Below are 22,226 nucleotides of genomic sequence, written 5' to 3'. Positions count from 1 at the left end.
CCAAGGACACCTGGGCAGGGACATTCCTTGGAAAGCGGCTTCTCCAGCCCCCCATTGCTCTGCAGCCCCAAAAAGGCGCCTGGAGCAGATTTGGGGCCAGGGAGGAGCCTCGGGCCTCCCAGCCCCATCTTTTTTTGGGATATGCCGTGATGAACTTTCCCTTTCCAGCAGTGATTCCAACTTTGCCTCCGGAACACGGGTGGGAAGAGGAGCGGGGAGATGATTCCCCCAGGTGGGGTTTGCTGTGGTGGCCCAGGGAATCATCCCCTGGAAACAGCCCGGGGAGCTGCCCCCGCGCCATCCGTGTCCCAAAGAGCCACAATTCCCCAGTTCTGAGCTGCTTTGAGGCCGCTTCTGTCCCTGTGCTGGAGCAGGGAGGAACTGGAGATCCCTCAGCCCAGCTGGCGCTCCCAGCTCTCCCCTCCCGGCAGAGGGGCTCTGCCCATCCCTTGGGAACGAGGGAAAGGTTGGGATTTGGGGTGAGAGACGCCGCGGGGCGGGGAGTGATCCCCACGATCAAGTCCAGCAATTTCACCCTGGAGTTCATCTCTGCTTCGTGGTTTTTTTTGGTCTCACAAAAGGATTCTTTCCTCTCGGGGCGGGGAGGGGCTTCCCCGGGAAGGTTTGCATGAGTCTCGTGGTTTGTTTGCACTTTAGACGTTTTCGTGCCATTTGAAATTTGCGCTGTTTGTATTTATAATTTAAAGAGACGAAGAAAAGGGAAAAGGGAGAGAGTTTGGGGGTTTCGGGGGGGTTTTGGGTTTTTTTTTTGCTGAGTACTGGAATAAACAGTGAGCATATCTGGGATATGTCCTTATTTATTGTTTCCATGACATTTGTAAAGCGCCGTGTGTTCATATAGAGGTTATTTGAAACATATCATAGCGAGGAGAGAGAGGCAAGGTATTTTCTTTGCTTATTTTTATAATTAAAGATGCATAATGTAATGAGGCCTACGTTGGATTTTCTTCTGCAATGAAATAAAAAAGTCGAATTTAAAGGGTTTTGGTGTCCGAGTCTTTATTGGGGTGTCGATGGCAGCAGGATAAAAATTCTATTAATAATTTTTATTATTTTTAAATAATTTATAATTATTTTATAAATTTGAAATAAATATCAATATAATAGAAATGTAATATAATTTTAAAAGAATTTATTTTCATTTTTTTTCCTTGGATTCAGCATCGAGCTCTGCTGTCTCCTCTGGCTGTTTGTGGCCTGGCTTGGTAATTGCATTTTATTCACCCTGCTTATGAAGGCAGAAGCACTTTTTAATGAATGCTGCTGCATTCATTAAAATAATTTATAATTATTTTATAAATTTTAAATAAATATAAATGTAATAGAAATTTAATATTATTTAAAATAAATAATTTATAATTATTTTATAATTTTTAATAATTTATAATTGTTTTATAAATTTTAAATAAATGTAAATGTAATAGAAATTTAGTATTATTTAAAAAGAATTTCTTTTAATTTTTTTTCCTTGGATTCAGCATCGAGCTCTGCTGTCTCCTCTGGCTGTTTGCGGCCTGGCTTGGTAACTGCATTTTATTCACCCTGCTTATGAAGGCAGAAGCACTTTTTAATGGATGCAGCTGCACTGCGCCTGCAGGGAAATAAAACACCTGGAAACTGGAATTCCATGTGCATTTTATCCAGCCAGGAAATCTCAGATTTCCACTGGAACATCAAAATACATTTAATAACCCGCAGAGGAAAAGTGGCATCTTAATTCCAACTCTGCTCCAAAAGTTGCTGCGAAGTTTGAAAAAACATTTTCCCGTTGCACGAGAGTGAAAGAATAAATACTGGGAATAGAAGAGGATTATTAAAATATTTCTTGTCCAAAAATCATGGAAAGATTTGGATTGGAAGGACCTTAAAGCTGAACTCATGCTACCCCTGCACTATTAGTGTTGCAATATTATTATTTTTATCATTATTATCATTATCATTATCATTATTAATAATAATATAAAGAAAAGTATTTGTAATAATGATAATTATAATATTATAATTATCATTATATTATATAATTATATATTATATTTATATGATATAATTATATATTATAATTATCATTATTACTAATAATTTTCTTTTTCATTCTAATTATTTTTATCATTGCAACAGCATGAATAAAAATAATGAGTTAAATTATTAAGATTATACACATAGGTGTTGACTAAAATAATTAGTTGTAATTAATATTTATATGTCATTATTATACCCATTGGCATTATTGGCACCGTCGGAAATTCCCTTGGACACTTCCACCTGGAGCTCCCAACCTTGACAATATTCCAGAATTTTGATGCCTTTTTAAGACTTGGGAATGAAATGGACACATTTAGGTCAGCGCTGGTAGGGGAGGGAGCTGAATTCCCAAAAAAAAAAAGAGCAGGAGCAGAGGGGTCGGATCAGCCTGGGCTCTGTGGTGGAAAAATGGGGAGGAAAATCATCCCGGAGAGGGAAATTTCAGTTCACTGATGAAGAAAATTCTGCTAGAAAAGGAAATTTACGCTGGATAATGAAGAAAAGGGTCCTGGAAAAGGAAATTTTGGCTCAGTGACAAAGAAAAAAGCCCTGGAAAAGGAAATTTATGCTTGATAACCGAGACAAAAGTCCTGGAAAAGGAAATTTCGCCTTGATGACGAAGAAAAGAGTCCTGGAAAAGGAAATCTGGGCTCGGTGGTGACGGAGAGCTCGGGAAGCATTAAAATCCTGGTTGATTTTCCCCTGGAAAAAAAACCCAGGAATTTGTTTTGGCCGGGATCCAAAGGATTGACTGGATGTTCTTTTCTTGTCCATGGGGGTTTTTGCAGTTTCGTGACGAAACAAAGGGAAAACCAGTTCAGATTTTCCCAGTCCTCACCCTTCCTGCCAGCTTTGGGAGGGAGGGAAGGAGGAGTGGGATCCCCGAAACTTCCAAAGGGCTGGGAATGAAATCTGGGACCAGACTTCCCTTCCAGCCTCCCAGAAACTGAGGAAAATAAAAAGGCAGGGGAAAAAAAACTCACACAGAAATGAAGGACAACAAAAACTCGCACAGAAATGAAGGATATTGTCTTTGCTGCTGTGATTCAGCCATTCCGAGTGGGAATACGGAAGGAGTTCAAAAGATAAAAGGAGTGGGAAATAGAAAATAGAAAAAATAGAAAATAGAAAAAATAGAAAAAAATAGAAATCAAAGCTCAAATTGCCTGGATCCAGGGGTGATTCCCATTGGGAGAGCTCAGATGGGTGAGGAGCGGAGAAAAAGGCAGGAGAAATGCAGAGGGATGAAGATTCAGCCAGGGAATTCTCAGGACCCCGAGATTTCGATGTCTTTTGATCAATTTCAGTGGAAAGCAGCGGCCAAAAACTAACCTGAGGGATTGAGAGGATGACGGGGCTGGAAATCCCTGAAAACCACGGACCCATGGAATGGGTTGGGTTGGGTTGGATGGGACCAGATCCTCCAACCCATGGGATGATGTGGTTGGGAATCCCTGAAAACCACGGAGCCCTGGAATGGGTTGGGTTGGCTTGGGTTGGACCAGATCTTCCAACCCATTAGATGATGGGGCTGGAAATCCTGGAAAACCATGGAATGGGTTGGGTTGGATGGGACCAGATCCTCCAACGCATGGGATGGTTGGGCTGGAAATCCCTGAAAACCACGGAGCCATGGAATGGGTTGGGTTGGATAAGACCAGATCCTCCAGATCCTCCGACCCATGGGATGATGCAGTTGGGAATCCCTGAAAACCACAGAGCCATGGAATGGGTTGGGTTGGGTTGGGTTGGATGGGACCAGATCCTCCAGTTCCAACCCTGCCGTGTTTCCGGGCAGATCCCGGGAGGATTCCCTGCTTCCAGACTCCCAAAAAGTCACTTCCCAATAAATTTCCACCTTTTCCAAGGAGCCAGCCCTTCCTCGGCACACAAAGCTGGATTTCCAAAGGCTTTTCCTCCCCAAAAAAGCCAAAAGAACATCAGAGAGGTTTTGTGTGACCCTCCCGCCGGATCCAACCAGAGAGGTTGGAGAACCTCAGGCACAAAATCCCTGGGAGAGACCCGGGAGTTTTATTCTAGGAGCAGTTGGAAAAACCAGTAAAACCAGTATGGCTCATGGGGGGATGGCATATTTCCACACAGACAGAGTTTTTTTTTGTTTTCCCTCTTTGATTTTGATTTTTAAGTGGAGTGAAAGTCCAAGACGAGCCGGATTGTGGCTCCAGAGGATGACCCCTGTTTCCCTCTCCAGCCTTTTCCCTGCTCCACCTGGAATCTTCAAGTCCTAAAAAACCAAACTGGTCACGATTGTTTAAAGGGAAAGGGGTTAGGGTTAGGGTTGTGGTTTAGGGTTATGGTTAAGGGTCAGGATTAGGGTTAAGGTCATGGTTTAGGGTTAGGGTTAGGGCTAGAGTTAGGATTAAGGTCGTGGTTTAGGGTTAGGGTTAGGGTTAGAGTTAGGATTAAGGTCGTGGTTTAGGGTTAGGGTTAGGGTCATTGTTTAGGGTTATGGTTTAAGGTCAGGGTTAGGGTCAGAATTAGGGTTAAGGTCATGGTTTAGGGTTAGGGTTAGGATTAGGGTTAAGGTTGTGGTTTCGGGTTATGGTTATGGTTATGGTTAGGGTTAGGGTTAGGGTTAAGGTCATGGTTTAGGATCAGGTTTGGGGTTAGTGTTATGGTTATGATCATATTTTACAGTTAGGGTTAGGGTTAGGGTTAGGGTTAGGGTTAAGGTCATGGTTTAGGTTTAGGGTTTGGGTTAGGGTTAGGCTTAGGCTTAGTGTTAGGGTTTGTGCTGGGGTTAGAGTTAGGGTTAAGGTCATGGTTTATGGTTAGGGTTAATGTCATTGTTTAGGATCTGGTTTGGGGTGTGTTATGGTCATATTTTACAGTTTGGGTTAGGGTTAGGGGGTTAGGGTCAGGTTTTGGGTCATCCACCTCCACCTGGGACAGGAGGCACATTCCCAGTTTGGAGTTCTTGGGATGCTCAGTCTTTCCAGGCCATCCCTGATCTGTTTATTAGTTTCTGCCCATCTCCGACCCTGGGGTTCATTTCTGCCCCTCGTGGTGCAGTTTCCAGCCACGGACAGGCCCAGCTCTCACCTCTGTGTTCTGGAGGAGCCTCTTGCTCTTTGCAGCCTTTGGAAGATCCCAGCTTCTCCTCAGAGCCTTGGCTTTCACCAGGGCTTTTCAATATTTTCAATATTTTTTATTTAAATTCAATTCCTGGGCTTTTTGGGGTGACCCCCAGCAGTCCCCGAGGTCTCCCGGCCCGGTGATGGATTCACAGTGTGGGAGAGGCACAGAGTCAGTAACTCCTGAGGCATTTCCCCTGCCCTGGCAGCCCTGGGGTTGGATGTGAGCTGGGCCCTGCCTGGGCCTTCAGCGTGGGATGACATCAGAGAAACAAAAATTACGCAATTCTGGGTTTAGGAGTTTATTTAATCCAGATATTTTCAGTTACGTTTTTGGGACAGAATCCAAGGGATCTTTCCACGATCTAAGTAAATCTCCCGTTAAGGAAAAACAAACCCAAAAGCAAAACAAAGCCCAAACCCAACAGATGTGGCCAGAGTTCCAGAGCTGGAAGCAAATCCCAGTACTTCTGCCACGGCTTTGAAATCCCAGAATCGTGGAATTCTGGAATGATTGGGCTTGGGAGGGACCTCAGAGCCCATCCAGTGCCCCCCTGCCACGGGCAGGGACACCTCCCCCGTGCCAGGTGGCTCCAAGCGCTGTCCAGCCTGGCGTGGGACACTGCCAGGGATGGAGAAACCCTCTGGGAATTCCATCCCAGGCCCACCCCACCCTCTGAGGGGGGAGAACTGTGCCTTTCCCGCCGCGAGTTTGGGATGCTCCAAGCCGTTATCCCGCCGGGAATTTCCGAGAGATGCTGGAAGGGACCTGCAGCCGTCCCGGGGTGAAGCACTCCAGGGCTTTTATCCTAGTTTGTTTTATTGGTTTTTGTTTTTTGTGGGGTTTTTTTTTTTTTTGGTGGTGTTTGTTTGTTTGTTTGTTTTCCCAGGAGATCTTTATCCCGGTTTTGTTGTTGTTGTTGGGGTTTTGGGGTTTTTTTTCTTGTCACGCCTCTTGTGCCACCTGCTGACCGAGGGCTCCGCGTCCCCGCAGCCCCGGAGCCTCCCCGCTCCTCCTCCGGCATCTCCCGGTTCCTTCCTTCCCTCACCCCGCTCCCACCGCCGGCCCCGACCCGGATTATTCACGAGGCTTCACCGCAAAAATCCCCTTTAAAAAACAACTCCGAGCGCGCTCGGGGCACCCTGAACCCCGCCGGATTTTATCTCCCGGGACAAAGCCCCAAAAATCAGCAATTCCCGCTCGCAGCCCTCGCTGCCCCGCTGCTCTCTCCCCGGGGGCTGGGGGAGCACAGCGGGGATTTTCCCACCTTTCCAAGCCCCAGTTTGGGGGATTTGGAGGAGAAGCAGAGCTGCAGATCCCGGCTGGCCAAGCAGAGGGCACTGCTGGCTCACGATTCCAGCCGGGGCTCTGCTCTTTGAGTCCATCCCAAAGCCCTGGCTCAGGAAATCTCCGCCGGGAGCAGAAATCCCAGGAGCGGCGGCTGAGAAAGCCTGTGTCCCCTTCACCCCCCTGATTCCAACAGGTCCTAAAAATCCGGGAATAGGAAGTTCAAAAGTGGGAATAACACCCAGTCGAACAGAGCAGCGATGGGCAAGTGCTCAAAATGGAAAATTGGGGGGGAAAAGAGATTAAATGGACACAGGAGAAGAGCCCCTGGCCCAGTTTGGGGTTCATCAGGGTGTCCTGACGCCCAGCAGGGCAGGGGAGCGGCTCCACCCCAGAGTCACGGAACGGGTTCCCCACGGAAGTGCACTAAAGTTTCATATTTCTGTCTCATGGATTCTGAAATGGAAGAATTTTTTCTTTTTTTTCCCCCACTGATGTATATTGGAAAGCCCTGGGGAGGGAATCTCCTCCCCCTCGTCCCCCTCCAGCTCCTTCTCCCTCCCTTCCTTCCCACTTTTTCTTTTCTTTTGCTGATGGAAAAGGACAGGAGCAGCTGGGAGGAAGCAAAGGATGTAGAAAACCCTCTCAAGTGGAATTTCAGCTGTTCCAGAGCATCCCCAAACCCCTCGGAGGTGCCCATGCACAGCTCTGCGCTCGCAGTCCCCTGTGCACCACATCATTACTCCATTTATTCATTCCTAATATTCCCACTGTGAATATTCCCATAATTCCCCCACTCCTGACCGCTTAAACCCCAAAATCCGGCAGGACTGAAGCTTCGCGGGGCGTGTTGGCTCTCCTGAGAGGCGGATTCGGGTTTCCAGGGCTTCGGATGCTCCTCCGCCGCCGCAGCTCCTGATGCATCCCAGCGATATCCCCCGGAATCCGATACCGCGGGCGCTGCCATGGGGCCGCTGCCATGGAAATGCTCCCGTCCCAGCCCAAAGTGGCTTCTGCCGGTTTCACCTAACCTGGTTAGAGAGAGGAGCCGTGGCCCCGGAGAGCCGTAACCGGATTAAGCCCGCGCCGGAGGGAGCCGGGGCTGAGGGGCGCTCGCCGCGGATCCTCCCGGGAACCCCCGGGGGCAGCCCGGCCCAAATGCTCCGGCCCAGAGCTTTGGGAAGGGCCCGAGCCCCCTGGGAAGGGTCTGAGCCCCCTGGGAGGGGTCTGAGCCCCCTGGGAAGGGCCTGAGCCCCCCTGGGAAGGGCCTGAGCCCCCTGGGAAGGGTCTGAGCCCCCCTGGGAAGGGTCTGAGCCCCCTGGAAAGGGTCTGAGCCCCCCTGGGAGGGGTCTGAGCCCCCTGGAAAGGGTCTGAGCCCCCTGGAAAGGGTCTGAGCCCCCCTGGGAAGGGTCTGAGCCCCCTGGAAAGGGTCTGAGCCCCCTGGAAAGGGTCTGAACCCCTCTGGGAAGGGTCTGATCCACCTGAATGGCACTTGGAAAGGGTCCCGAGCCCCCTGGGAAGTGCATGATCCTCCCTGCATGGCACTTGGGAAGGGTCTGATCCACCTGGATGGCACTTGTGGGAAGGGTCTGATACCCCTTGGGAAGGGCCTGAGCCCCCTGGAAAGGGTCTGAGCTCCCCTGGGAAGGGTCTGATCCACCTGAATGGCATTTGGGAAGGGGCTGAGCCCCTTGGGAAGGGTCCTGAGCTCCCTGGGAAGGGCATGATCCTCCCTGGATGGCACTTGGGAAGGGTCTGATCCCTCCTGGATGGCACTTGGGAATGGTCTGAGCCCCCTGGGAGTGGCATGATCCATCTGAATGGCACTTGGGAAATGTCTGATACCCCTGAGAATGGTCTGAGCCGCCTGGGAATGGCATGATCCTCCCCGGATGGCATTTGGGAAGAGTCTGATCCCTCCAGGATGGCACTTGTGGGAAGGGCCTGAGCCCCCTGGAAGGGTCTGATCCCCTCTGGATGGCACTTGGGAAGCATCTGATCCCCTCTGGATGGCACTTGGGAACAGCCTGAGCCCCTTGGGAAGGGCCTGAGCCCCTTGGGAATGTTCTGATCCCCCCTGGGAAGGGTCTGATCCCTCCAGGATGGCACTCGGGAATGTTCTGGTCCCTCCTGGATGCCGCTGGGAAAACCCCAAAAAGGCTCCAGGAAGGCTCAGCAGCAGGATTTGCCAGGGAGCACCTGTGAGGTGATTTAGGAGCCTCATCCAAGCCTCGGGATGCTGCAGAGGCCGCCTGCCAGCGAGGGGGGGCTGGATGTGACCTGTGGGATGTGCACGGAGAGGGATGGGGCGGCCACGCGGCCCCAAAGCCATCCTGGGGCAACGATCCTGCCCCGAAAATCCATTTTCCTTCCCTCAGCGCAGCCGGTGCCTCATCTCTCGGCGGGTCCCGAGAGCCAAACCCCTCCCGCCCATTAATCCCGGAGCCATTAGGGGCGGATGAAGCCGCTGCCCCCAATTCCTTCCTGCTCGTCTCGATCCCAGCCAAGCATTTCACCTCGGCGCCGAGGTGTAAAATGAGCCCTGTTTGCTCGCAGCCCCAAACAAAGCGGCCAGACGTGGCCACGAATCCCCCGGGCACCGGGAAAGGGCTGCGGGCGAGCGGGACGCGGGTCTGGAATTGTGGAGGGCGTTTGGAGCGGGGGAACTGCGGGAAGGGCTGTCCCGGGAGGAGGATCCAGCCCGAGGAGCCGGGGCTGGGCCAAGGAGCTGCAGCCTCGCTCCTCTGCGGGAATGGGAATTTTGGGGGGGGTGGGCTGCAAGTGCAATAGCACAAAAATGGCAAAAAATGGCCCCAAAAATGGCCAAAAATGGCACCAAAAAAAAAAAAAAAAAAAAGGCAAAAAGAGGGAAAAAAAAAGGGGGGGGGGGGGGCAAAACAAGGGAAAAATAAAAAAGGGCATCTCAGAGGAGAATGTGAGAGGAAAAAAATCACCGAGCAGGGCCTGGGCTTTCCCCACCAAAGGGATCCAGGAGATGCTGAGATGCTGAGGGGATGCTGAGCACTGAGCCTGGAAACCGGGGCAGGCGAGCTCAGTGATTCCTGCGATGTCTCCAGCCAAAATTCCCACTTTAGACTGGAAAGTGGGAATCATGGAATCGCAGAAAGGCTGGGAAATCCCTCAGATAAGACCCCGCGAGCAGGGATGTGCCGTGGCTGTGAAAGCACCCGGAGCAAACGCACCGAGCCCGGGGCTGAAGTGAGCCCGGCTGTTCCCCGGGAATCAGAACCGACCCGTGGCGGCTCCGAGCGCTTTTCTCGCCCAGCCACTGTATTTATTTTCCCTCCCGTTGCAGCCCCTCGCTTCCTGGCCTGCTTGGGGCCGTTTATTTGTTCAGCCTGCCCTCCCGGGCCGCCCTGGCTGCGGCGGGAGGCGCCGGCCCAGCCCGGCCGCGGCCGGCCCGGCTCTGTCAGGGCTATCAGCGAACACCAGCGCCGAGCCCGGCCAGGAATTTTAATTGAAATCGCCGCTCCCTGGGCTCAGATAAGGCCCAGCATCACCCCACGGCCCGAGGGGCTCCCCAGGCATCCCCCCCCCCCCGCGCTGTCCCACGGGGTACCAGCCCCCGACCCCGCTGCCCGAATTCACGGGGGTACCCTGACCCCTCGCCATGCCCCGGTAAGGCTCTGCCAGCTCAGCCGAGGAAGCGCTGGGACAAACTGGGACAAACTGGGAGGGAACTGGGGCCCGAAGCTGCCCCACGTCCCTGTCCCAGCGTCCCCCCCCCGCTCCCGCAGGAGCTTGGTGGTCTGCGCTCCTTATCAGCGCTTATCTGGCGGAGCCGCTCGCTAATGTGACCTTAATGGAGCTCAAATGGACTCGATTTGTTTTATTGCGGCTCAGCCCAAAGCCCGGCACCCCCTGCCCCCCTCCCTCCGCTCCTTGCCGCTTCCCTTGTTTTGGAAACACGCAGGGAAGGGGCTGCTCCTTCCCCGCGGCTCAGGGGGCAGCGCATGGGGAGCCGGAGCACCCCGGGAGGCAGGGAGAGCCCTCCCGGCACTGTCCCTCCTTCCCCTGCTCCCCCCGAGCTCCGGGACCCCCCCGGGCCTGGGGTGCTCGGTGGAGGGTGGGAGGCGGGAGCGGGGCTGGCAGCGCCCGGTGCCCCCCGCGCCCGGAGATGCTGCCCACGCCCTTCTCGGTGAGGGACATCCTCAAGCTGGAGGCGCCCGGGGGGCCCCGAGCCGGGCAGGACGAGCCGCGGCCGCGTAAGTGCCCGCGGGACCCCGCGGAACGGGCGGAGGAAGCGCCGGGGGGGGCCCCGCGGAGCCGCTCTCGCTCCCGCGGCGCGGATCCCGAGGGCAGCGCTGTATCCTCGCACCCGCCGCTCCCGGTGGATCCCCTTTTCCCTCCCTTTTCCCTTCATGCTCCTCTTTTTAACCCCCTGCTTTGGTATTTTTACGGTTGTTCGGGGCTTTTCGGGCATCCCAGTGCGCCCCGGCGCCGCCGCGCATCCCCCGCGCATCCCCCGCGCATCCCCCGCGCATCCCCCGCGCATCCCCCGCGCATCCCCCGCGCATCCCCGCAGCTCCGGCTGCCCTGGAGGAAGCGGGACGGTCCGGGCTGGATGGAGCTGGGGGCTGGATTTGGGATTTTCAGGGTTTTTTCCTGCCCAAAGTCACCCATCGCCGCCGCTTTCGATGTCACCCCCGTGTCGCGCTCCGTGAGTCGGCCCCGCTGGGGACACGCCCGGCCCCGGGAGCGCAGAGGATCCCCGAGGGGGGAGCGGAGCTGTCCCGCTTCTCCCCGCGCGGAAATCCCAAAAATTCCCTCTGTTCCCGTTCCCCAGCGCCCGGCGGCGGCGGAGCGGGGAAACCAGCGGGGACAGAGCGGGAGCGCTGGGCAGACTGGAGGGGGACAGGGAGGGCAGCCCGGGGGGGATTCTGTCCCCTTCACCCCTTCCACCATCCAGAGCCTTCCAGCACCCTGGGGCTCCCGAATTCCCAGCCGGGCTGTGCCAGCCGGAGCCGGACCCGATCCCGGCTGCTCCTCTGCCGCACAAATTCCCAGCGAATCAGAAACCCCCCAAAACCAGCAACTCCTCTCCGATTTAGCGATTTTCCCTCCTCCGCTCCCTGCTCCTCCGGGGGGTTTTGTTTTGCTGAAATTCAGAGAAATGCGGGATTCTCCTTTGCTGGGGCTGGAGGCAGATCCTGCCGCAGGTTCGGGTTCCAGCGCTGCGGAGCAGGGTGGAGGGGAAAGGACATTTGGGGTCTGGAATGCTCGAACCTGCCTTTCTTTGTGTCCCTCGGACAACGGCGGCAACCCCAAAACGTCAGAGGCGTCATTAGGAGGGGGAAAAAGGAGATTTTTATTCAGAATTCGTGTAACAGCTTAATTAAAAAAAAAAAGGGGGGGGGGATTTCATTATCGAGTGCTCAATAAATATCACGGTAAAATTCATATTAAAAAAATTCATATTAAATGTACCAAGTATCACACTTTACTTCATGAACTGTCAGCCCTACTCCATCCTATTCCCGAGGGGTGCCATTCCCGATTGGATCCCTCCCTGTCGCTGGGAACAGAGCTGGATTTGGGGCTGACTTCGCTTTGTTTTTCTCCCCGCCGCAGGAAAATCTCTGCTCGGCCCGAGCTTCGCGGCCGAGGAGGAGCGCGGGGAGCCCGGCCGGGCGCCGGCGCAGCGGCAGCGGCGGAAGCCGCGCGTTCTGTTCTCGCAGGCTCAGGTGCTGGAGCTGGAGCGGCGCTTCCAGCGGCAGAAATACCTGTCCGGGCCCGAGCGGGAGCAGCTGGCGCGGCTGCTGCAGCTCAGCCCCACGCAGGTGAAGATCTGGTTCCAGAACCGGCGCTACAAGAGCAAGCGGCAGCGGCGGGAGCGGTGCCCGGCGCCGGCCGCGCCCGCGCTGCCCCCGCGCACGGTGCCGGTGCCGGTGCTGGTGCGGGACGGCAGACCCTGCCCCGGGGGCGGCTCCCGGCCCTTCCCGGCGCCCTGCGGCATTCCCGGCCCTTTCCCCTGCGGCTCCTGCTGCGGCGCTCTCGGGGCGGGCCGCGGGGCCGGGTGTCCCGCGCTGTCGCCCGGTGCCACCCCCGGCGGTGCCCAGCGCCAGCCCCCGGCTCTGCCCGCGGGAATCGGCGCCGGCAGCTGGAGGTGAGCGCGGAGAGGCGCCGGGAGAGCTCCCGCTGCTCCGGAGCCCGGCCCCGATCGCCACCGCGGCCAAATCCAAAGGATTTCTGCCGGCCCGGGCAGCGAAACGATCCTGGAAGGAGAGAGGGGGACGCTGCCCCACAGCCCCGCGGTGACTTCTGGCACGCAACAATTATAAATTATTTATTTTTAAACAATAATTTGGAGTCTGGCCCCTCTAGCTCCCGAGGGATTTGCTCCCCCAGGGTGTCACCAGGACTTTTCCTTCCTCAGGATAACGGGAAAACAGGGGCTGGGCACATCCCTGTGCTTTTTTTTTTGCTTTTTTTTATTGACAATATTTAATGCTTTGCGTTCCTGTAATTTCTAGATTTGTTTCTGATTTGTTTTTCTTAATAAGTCCCAGCACAGGTATGGATTCCTGCCTTTATTATTATTATTATTGTTACTATTATTATTATTATTTGCAAGTAAAAGCTAATCAGTGAAATTGTGGATTCGCTCTCTTGTCATTTCTCACTTCATATTTTGAATTTACCATCTGCAATTTGCATCTGAGCATCCAAACCTAAGCCAAAGAAAAACAAAAATCAAATCCTAATAATCCAGCCAAAAATTACCTTTTAGTCCAAGGTTGGGAATTCCACAGGGTCCTTTTCCCTGCAGTTCCAGGGAATTCCTTTCCCTGCTGTTCCATAGGGAATTCCTTTCCCTGCAGTTCCAGGGAATTCCCTTTCCCTGCAATTCCACAGGGTCCTTTTCCCTGCAGTTCCAGGGAATTCCCTTTCCCTGCAGTTCCAGGGAATTCCCTTTCCCTGCTGTTCCACAGGGTCCTTTTCCCTTCAGTTCCAGGGAATTCCCTTCCCTGCAGTTCCACAGGGAATTCCCTTCCCTGCAGTTCCACAGGGAATTCCTTTCTCTGCAGTTCCACAGGGAATTCCCTTCCCTGTAGTTCCACAGGGAATTCCTTTCCCTGCTCTTCCACAGGGAATTCCTTTCCCTGTTCTTCCACAGGGAATTCCTTTCCCTGCAGTTCCACAGGGAATTCCTTTCCCTGTTCTTCCACAGGGAATTCCCTTCCCTGCAGTTCCAGGGAATTCCTTTCCCTGCAATTCCACAGGGAATTCCTTTCTCTGTTCTTCCACAGGGAATTCCTTTCCCTGGGCTTCCACAGGGAATTCCTTTCCCTGCAATTCCACAGGGAATTCCTTTCCCTGCAGTTCCACAGGGAATTCCTTTTCCTGCAGTTCCAGGGAATTCCTTTCCCTGCTCTTCCACAGGGAATTCCTTTCCCTGCTCTTCCACAGGGAATTCCTTTCCCCTGCAGTCCCCGGGAATCGCTGCTGGCGCTGGGAGCAGCCCTGGGCTCGCCGTGCACGGGCTCGCCTGGAATCCCCAACAACACCGGGAGATTTCCTTGGAGCTCCAGCCACAAACTGAGGCAAATCCCAGGAAGCTCCCCCAAATAAAGGCAGAAATAAGGAAGGAAAGGTCTTCCCTCAGGAAAAAAGCCTGGAAATGGGAATGGCGAGAGCTGGGGGAGCTCCGGCCAAGCCCCCAGGGACGGGGTGGGATTGTTGGGATTGCCCAGGGCAGGGCCGGGATTTGGACTCCATGATCCCCGTGGGTTCCTCCCAGCTCAGGACATTCCCAATTCCTTTAGGACTCTTCCCAATTTCCCTTTCTCTGCCTAAGAGCGGGCTGAGCCATTGGAGCCGCTGAGCTTTTCCGAGCGTTCCGTGAGTTCGGGGGGATAATTCCCAAACCCGAGGCTGCAGAAGGAAAAGGGGCTGGAAAATCCGGGTTTGGGGCACGTTCGCACAACCGCTGGCGGCTCCGGGCGGCCGTAACCAAACACCTCCTGTAAAATCAACAAAGCCCGCGGGGGATTGGAGGGAAATCTTTTGTTCCCCCTTTTAAGGGTAAAAAAAAAAACCCAGGCCCGGCTGAAGGGGCTGGGTTTGGGAATAAAAGAAGACATCCGTGCTGATATTCCAGCAGGAAAAGGGGTTTGGAGGCAGCAGAGCTGGAGGAGGTCACTGATAAATTCATATTTAGAAATTTATTTAAATATAAACTGCCCGCAATTCCCGGGGATTCTGCTCATGAGCATCACCAGAGCTCCCACGGGACCTTCCTCACGAGATGGATTTGCCTTGGGATGGCACGAGGTGGAGTTTCAATCCCGTGCTCCCCACGCCCGGGGGGTCCCAAGGCTGTTGGGGTTGTTTTCCAAACAGAAACTCTGGAAGAACAACCACAAATCAACCAGATCTCAGGAAAGAATCTGTTCCAGCAGGCGCCTCCCCTCGTGGTTCTCCTTGGATTTGGGAAGGTTTTGCTCCCTTGGGGTGACGCAGACTTTGTTGTTAAAGGTGTTCAGGCTTCTTGAATGAATTGAGGGATTAGTCTGAGGTTCAGGCTTAAACTTTCAGCCTTTTCCATGCCAGGATTTGCCTCTGGAACTGCTCTCCCTGGCTTTTAAATCATCCCCAAGCTCTTGTTGGAGCGGCTTTGCAAAGCTTTGGCATTTCCCCATTTTCCAACACGCTCGGAGCGCATCAAAGAGGAGGCGTTTGAGAAAAAGCCTCAAAATGAATTTAAAAGCCACCCAACCCTTTTATTTCTGTTTTTTTCCCCCCGAAAGCAGAGTTTTCCCAAATAGCTCAGGGGTGGAAATCACTCCCGTAAGCGAGGGGAAGCAGAGCTGGGACTGGGGCGAGGGATGCAGAACATCCTCCAAGGATGCTCTCCCGAAAAAACCCAGTCCGGACGCATTTGATCCCAAAATCCGCGTCCTCGTCTTCGGATCCGGGGGGGATTTGTGAGCAGAGAACGCGGGAGGCGCGGCGGGGCGGCTGTGACCCCCCAAATCCGCGGGGAGGGACGCCCCGAGCCGGAGGGAGCCGAGCCACGGGCGAAGGGCGTAGACGGTGCCGGGCTCTCCAATCAGCCCCGGGAGGTTTGGCTCGGGCCGGATAAATGCGGGGCCGGGCCGGGCGGGGACGCGGCGAGCCCCGGGCGGCGGGAGGAGCAGGGGATGAGCGGCGGGGCGCGGCCGGGACGGCGGCAGAGCTCGGCCCGCAGCCCCCCGGCCATGAGCGGCCCCGCCGGGGCAGCCCCGCAGCCCCGGGCCGGCCCCTCCCGGCCCCGCGCGTCCTTCCTCATCCAGGACATCCTCTGGGACGCGCCCGAGCGCGCCGCGAGCGCCGGGAACGCGGAGCGGGGAGCGGCCGGCGGGGAGAGCAGCGGGGCCAGCGGGGAGAGCAGCGGGGCCAGCGGGGAGAGCAGCGGGGCCAGCGGGGAGAGCAGCGGGGAGAGCAGCGGGGAGAGCAGCGGGGAGAGCAGCGCGGCCGGCGGGGAGAGCAGCGCGGGCAGCGCGGAGAGCAGCGGGGCCAGCGCAGCCCCGGCAGCGCCCCCCGCGGGCCCCCATCCCCCGCGAGCCTCGGCGCCAGCCCCGGCACCCGGCACAGGTAACGGGGAGCGGCCGGAGCGGAGCGGAACGGCCCTGCCTGGGCGGGCATGGAGCGGGGATGGAGCGGGATGGAGCGGGGATGGAGTGGGGATGGATCGGGAATGCATCGGGAACAGATCGGGAACGGATCGGGAATGCATCGGGGACGGATCGGGGACGGATCGGGGATGGATCGGGAATGGATCGGGAATGGATCGGGAACGCATCGGGGATGGATTTGGAACGCATCGGGGACGGATCAGGGACGGATCGGGGACGGATCGAGAATAGATCGGGGATGGATCGAGAATAGATCGGGGATGGAGTGGGGATGGATCGGGAATGCATCGGGAACGGATCGGGAATGCATCGGGGACGGATCGGGGACGGATCGGGGATGGATCGGGGACGGATCGGGGATGGATCGGGAATGGATTGGGGATGGATCGGGAATGGATCGGGAACGCATCGGGGATGGACTTGGAACGCATTGGGGATGGATTTGGAACGCATCGGGGACGGATCAGGGACGGATCGGGGACGGATCAAGAATAGATCGGGGATGGATCGGGGATGGATCGAGAATAGATCGGGGATGGATCGAGAATAGATCGGGGATGGATCGGGGATGGATCGGGAATGGATTGGGAATGGATCGGGAATGGCTGTGCCTGGAGCGGGAATTGATCAGGAATGGATCAGAGATGGATCAGGAATGGATTGGGACAGTCTGTGCTTAGGACAGGGAATAGATCAGGGATTGATCAGGAATGGATCACAAATGGGTCTGGAATGGCTGTGCTTGGGTCAAGGAATGGATTGGGAATTGATCAGGGATGGATCAGAAATGCACCGGGAATGGGTCGGGAATGGGTCAAGACAGTCTGTGCTTGGGACAGGGAACGGATCAGGGATGGATCAGGGATGGATCAGGGATGGATCAGAAATGGATCAGGAATGGATCAGGGATGGCTGTGCTTGGAGTGAATCAGGAATGGATCAGGGATGGATCAGGGATTGATCAGGAATGGATCAGGGATGGCTGTGCTTGTTGAATTAAGGCGTGGATCAGGGATGGATCAGGGATGGATCAGGGATGGATCAGGAATGGATCAGGAATGGATCAGGGATGTCTGAGCATGGGTCAGGGAATGGATCGGGATCCAGACCCAGCTGCTGGAGCCACTCTTGGATTAAACTCCAGGAGCACCTGAGCTGGAGCAGAGGCGAATAAGGAGCTCAGAGACTGAGTGAAAACCTTTCCCAGCGCCCCGAAGGGCTCCGAGCTCAGAACCTGCCTAAAACGTTGATGCAATTTGGTGCATTTCTGCAAAAGCTTCAGAAAAAATTCCCTTTAACGCAGATCCCAGAAAAGGCACCTGGGACAAGCAGCATCCCAAAAGCCCAGTGGGACACAGGACTTTGGGACAAGATTTTTGGAAAGGGGACCCAGCCTTTCCCTGCCCAAACATCCCAGGCCAAACTCAAACAGCCCCAAATCCCTTTGGAATTCTCCAGCGCTGGCTCTGGCTCCAACAGCCCTGCCAGGGGAATTTCGGCTTTCCAGCCCAATTCTATTCACAGAAGTCCCGACATAAAAGCTCTGGGATCCAGGGACAACCAGGATTCACAAAACTGGGAATTCAATCCCTTGGATTTTTCTTGAGCTTCTGTTCACACCTTAAGAAAGTAAACAGAGAAATGACCAAAAGAAAAAAAAATTGGTTGATTTCCATTGGGATGATGCTCAAAAAGGGATTAACTCCAGAAATAAATTTATCTGAGGGGTTTTAGGTGTTGTGGGTGAGACCTCCCCGGAGCGCAGCACCTTCCTGGCCCCTGCCTCTAGTGATCCTCTGGGAATCAGTCGGAGACACGAGGCCAGGGCTGAAGTTTGAGATGCAAAGGGTTAAAACTACCCTAAAATCTCTTGGCATTGCCTTGGAGTTATGGGATGGAAAAGGCAGGAATTTATTCCCTGCTCTCCCCCTGCATCTGCCCTGAGCTGCTCCCATTTCCCCATTCCTGTGAGGACTCAGGAGCAGGAGGATTTATTTCCTTTGGGAATTCTGGTTTTCCCACAGGCACAGGATATTCCAAAGCAGGGCTTGATGTGAATCCTACAAAAAAAAAAAAAAATCCTTCTATGCCACTTTGGACATAACAGCAGAACCTTGGGATTTAGGGAGACCTCCACCAGCACTGGAAAATACTGGAAAATATCCCTTTTGGGGATTTTATTCCATCCTGTCCTGTCCTGTCCTGTCCTATTTTATCTGGGGATTTGGGGATTTTATTCCATCCTATCCTATCCCGTCCCGTCCCGTCCCATCCTATCCTGTCCTATCCTATCCTATCCTATCCTATCCTATCCTATCCTATCCTATCCTATCCTATCCTATCCTATCCTATCCTATCCTATCCTATCCTATCCTATCCTATCCTATCCTATCCTATCCTGTCCTGTCCTGTCCTGTCCTATCCTATCCTGTCCTATCCTATCCTATCCTATCCTATCCTATCCTATCCTATCCTATCCTATCCTATCCTATCCTATCCTATCCTATCTTATCCATTTTATCTGGGGATTTTATTCCATTCTGTCCTATCCTATTTAATTTGGGGATATTATTCCATCTTATCCTACTTTATTTAGGGATATTATTCCATCCTATCCTACCTAATTTGGGGATATTATTCCAGCCTATCCTATTTTGTTTGAGGATATTATTCCTATCTTATTCTTATTCTTATTCTTATTCTTATTCTTATTCTTATTCCTATTTACTATTCCTTTTCCTATCCCTATTCCTATTCCAGTACTGGAAAATATCTTTTTGGGGGGTTTTATTCTATCCTATCCCTATCCCTGTCCCTATCCCTATCCCTGTGCCTGTCCCTGTCCCTATCCCTGTCCCTATCCTTGTCCCTGTCCCTATCCCTGTCCCTGTCCCTGTCCCTATCCCTGTCCCTATCCTTGTCCCTATCCCTGTCCCTGTCCCTATCCCTGTCCCTATCCCTGTCCCTATCCCTGTCCCTATCCCTGTCCCTGTCCCTATCCCTGTCCCTATCCCTGTCCCTGTTTCCATCCACTCCCTGGATCCCGGTTCCTATGGAATTCCGGAGGATGTGAATTAAACCCCGTCATTTAGGAGGGCAAAACTCCCCCCTATGACCCTCACACCATGACATTAAAACACGGGAAACAGGGAAAATGGGAATAGGGAACAGGAATTCTTTCCTCTCTGTGAGGAGGAAAACCAAGTGATTTTGGAGGGATTTTGATTTTTTTTTTTTCCAAGTGGGAACTTTTTTTTCTGAATGGGGATTTTTGTCCAGGTGGGAATTTTTATCCAAGTGGGGATTTTTTGTCCAAGTGGGAACTTTTTTCCGATTGGGATTTTTTGTCCAGCTGGGAATTTTTGTCCAAATGGGATTTTTTGTCCAAATGGGGATTTTTGTCCAGGTGGGATTTTTTATCCGAGTGGGAACTTTTTTCCTATTGGGATTTTTTGTCCAGCTGGGATTTTTTGTCCAAATGGGATTTTTTGTCCAAATGGGAATTTTTGTCCGGGTGGGAATTTTAGTCCAGGTGGGAATTTTAGTCCAGGTGGGAATTTTTGTTCGGGTGGGAATTTTTGTCCAGCTGGGATTTTTTGTCCAGGTGGGAATTTTAGTCCAGGTGGGAATTTTTGTCCGGGTGGGAATTTTTTGTCCAGGTGGGGATTTTTGTCCGGGTGGGAATTTTAGTCCAGCTGGGCATTTTCCCAAGCGGTTCTTTCCCAATTCTTCCCTTCCCAGAGGCGCCGCTGGAGCCGCTCCTGCCCGACCGCGCCCCCGCCGTGCGCGCCGCGGCGCCGCCGCCTCCCCGGCCGGGCAAGCGCTCCCGAGCCGCCTTCTCCCACAGCCAGGTGATCGAGCTGGAGCGCAAGTTCAGCCACCAGAAGTACCTGTCAGCCCCGGAGAGAGCTCACCTGGCGCGGCACCTGCAGCTCACCGAGACCCAGGTGAAGATCTGGTTCCAGAACAGGAGGTACAAGACCAAGAGGAAACAGGTGGTGGCCGGGATGAGCCGCTGGGACTCGCGCCAGGAAGCGCCAGAATTCCCGGGAATGTCGCTGCTGGCGCTCAGGGGCGCCTGGCCCTACCTGCCCTGCCTGTACTACGTCAATTCCTGGAGCCCCTCCTGGTAGAAATGGCTTTTTTGGGGTGGTTTTTCCATAAATCCAGAGGGGAGGGATTGCGGCGCCAGCGTTTCCTAGTGGCAGCGTGAAACTGTGTCACCACTAACGCTGAAATGAGTGAAAAAGAGCCCGACATTTCATGGCAGCGCTCTGGGAATCCTCGGGGCAGCCCATCCCTGGCAGTGCCCAAATCCAGGCTGGAGCTGAGGGCGCCGGGCCCTTCCTGCCCTGCCTGAACCGCGTCAGCTCCTGCAGCCCTCCTGGCAGAAACTGCATTTTTGGGTGGGAAAGATCTGATTTTTCCCCTTAGTTTGGGGTGGTTTAACCCTGTGTGGCTCTCGCTAGACCCGATTAGGGGTGGGATTTCCAGTGGCAGAACAAACTCTCCGGCCACTAACACCGAAACAACCAAAAGAAGCCCAAAACGTTAATAGCAATTAATTCGGGTTTGATTGCAGCGCTCTGGGAATTCCCGGGGAATCCGTGGCTGCTCCAGCCCTGGCAGGGCCCAAATCCAGGCTGCAGCTCAGGGCACCTGGCCCTACCTGCCCTGAAGAATTCTTGGAGCCCCTCTTGGGTTTTTTGGGAGGAAAATATCCAGTTTTTCCTTCAATCCAGAGGGGAGGGATTGGCAGCAGTGGCAGCTCGAAGCTTGCTCCTCACTAACACTGAAATAACCAAAGAAAACAGTCCACAATTTTCATTCCACTTAATTCAGTGTTGGATTGCAACGCTCCGGGAATTCCCAGGGAATCCGTGGCTGCTCCAGCCCTGGCAGTGCCTAAAGCTGGCCTGGCTGGGGCTTGGAGCCCCTCCTGGTAGAAACTGCATTTTGAGGTGGAAAATATCACTTTTTCCCTAAATTTGGGGTGGTTTAACCCCGTGTGGCTCTCCCTGGAGCAGGTTAGGGGTGGGATTTTCAGCGGCAGCACAAACTCTCTGGCCGCTAACACCGAAACAACCGAAGAGATTTTAATATCAGTTAATTCAGGTTTTGATCGCAGCGCTCTGGGAATTCCCGGGGAATCCGCGGCTGTCCCATCCCTGGAAGTGCCCAAATCCCGTCGCCAGCCGGAGGTGCCCCGGGTGCCACCCCGGGAGGGACAATGGGGCGGTGACAGACGAGCTTTGCATATCCGGGAGTGGGCCCGGGCTGGCCGGGCGGGAGCGGGGCTGGCAGAGCGGCCGATCCCCGCTGCAGGGGGAATTCGGGGGTCGCGCTCGTGGTTTTCCACCCCGATCACCCCAGGATTCCATGGATCAGCCCAATTCCCAGCGCTGGGGCACCGGAACAGCGACAGGATGATCCCAACAAGTCTTTTTTTTTGGGGGGGGGGGGGGGAGAAATTTCCCATTTGCACTTACAGAATAGCAAAAACTTCAATTAAAAAAATAATAATTATACTTAAAAGCTCATCAATTCCATGGGGGAAGTGTGAGAATAAAGAGATTTCCTTTATTATTTCCTGTTTAGATGGAAAATATCCTTAACATTGGATATTAAGGAATAAAATTAAATATTAAATGTTTCCTGAATACTTCCTTAAATGAATTTTGGTGGACTTTCCCAGCTGGAAATGCATTTTCTCAGCTGGAGCAACTCAGCAAAGCTCTGCTGGAGCAGGTTTAATCTCCTGGGATTAAAATCCACTGAGGTCTCTTCCCTGGGAAGCTCCAGGGATATTCCTGTGATTCCTGCTCTTCCCATGAAGATGAAAATTCCCATGAAATTCCCTCCTGGAGCAGGGAAACGCAGCCAACAAAGAACGGGACGGAACCGCCCGGATTGTTCCTTTTTCCACGGGATTTTTTGGGATTTCTCTTCTGCCTGCTGAATCCTCTGAGCTCCCGGGCAGAGGAGGCGAAAATTCCAGGGGCAAAATTGCCGGGAAGGGAGGGCAGGGAGTGGAGGACACCGAGCTCGGGAGCTGGGAATTCTTCTCTCGCTATCAGAGCGGCGGCGCTTTGGGGGCCGAGCCGCCCCTCCGGGATTGTCTCTTTCAGCAAAGTAACTTCCCAGAAAAGTAACTTCCCAGAA

General features: G+C 53.8%; 2 protein-coding genes across 2 annotated transcripts; both read left to right on the top strand.

Moving 5' to 3' along the window:
• The first annotated feature begins 10,564 nt into the window (after window positions 1–10,564).
• NKX2-6 (NK2 homeobox 6) lies at window positions 10,565–12,557 on the top strand. Its single transcript, XM_038160159.1, has 2 exons — window positions 10,565–10,652; window positions 12,019–12,557. Exons 1-2 carry the CDS (start codon window positions 10,565–10,567, stop codon window positions 12,555–12,557), a joined length of 627 nt encoding a protein of 208 aa, XP_038016087.1.
• A 3,033-nt stretch (window positions 12,558–15,590) lies between these two features.
• Window positions 15,591–21,466, top strand: NKX3-1 (NK3 homeobox 1). The gene is made up of 2 exons (XM_038160158.1): window positions 15,591–16,023; window positions 19,806–21,466. The coding sequence occupies exons 1-2, from the start codon at window positions 15,591–15,593 to the stop codon at window positions 20,195–20,197; spliced, it is 825 nt and encodes a 274-aa protein (XP_038016086.1). The 3' UTR covers window positions 20,198–21,466.
• Window positions 21,467–22,226: the final 760 nt, after the last annotated feature.

The sequence above is a fragment of the Motacilla alba genome, chromosome 22 (assembly GCF_015832195.1).
Source record: "Motacilla alba alba isolate MOTALB_02 chromosome 22, Motacilla_alba_V1.0_pri, whole genome shotgun sequence".
NCBI classification, from domain to species: domain Eukaryota; kingdom Metazoa; phylum Chordata; class Aves; order Passeriformes; family Motacillidae; genus Motacilla; species Motacilla alba.
This window is presented reverse-complemented; position numbering and strand designations above follow the sequence as displayed.

Coding starts and splice junctions, on each gene's coding strand:
- NKX3-1 (XM_038160158.1), top strand. CDS start 15,591: ATGAGCGGCGGGGCGCGGCCGGGACGGCGGCAGAGCTCGGCCCGCAGC. Junction 16,024..19,805: donor AGCCCCGGCACCCGGCACAG/GTAACGGGGAGC, acceptor TTCCCTTCCCAG/AGGCGCCGCTGGAGCCGCTC.
- NKX2-6 (XM_038160159.1), top strand. CDS start 10,565: ATGCTGCCCACGCCCTTCTCGGTGAGGGACATCCTCAAGCTGGAGGCG. Junction 10,653..12,018: donor GCAGGACGAGCCGCGGCCGC/GTAAGTGCCCGC, acceptor TCCCCGCCGCAG/GAAAATCTCTGCTCGGCCCG.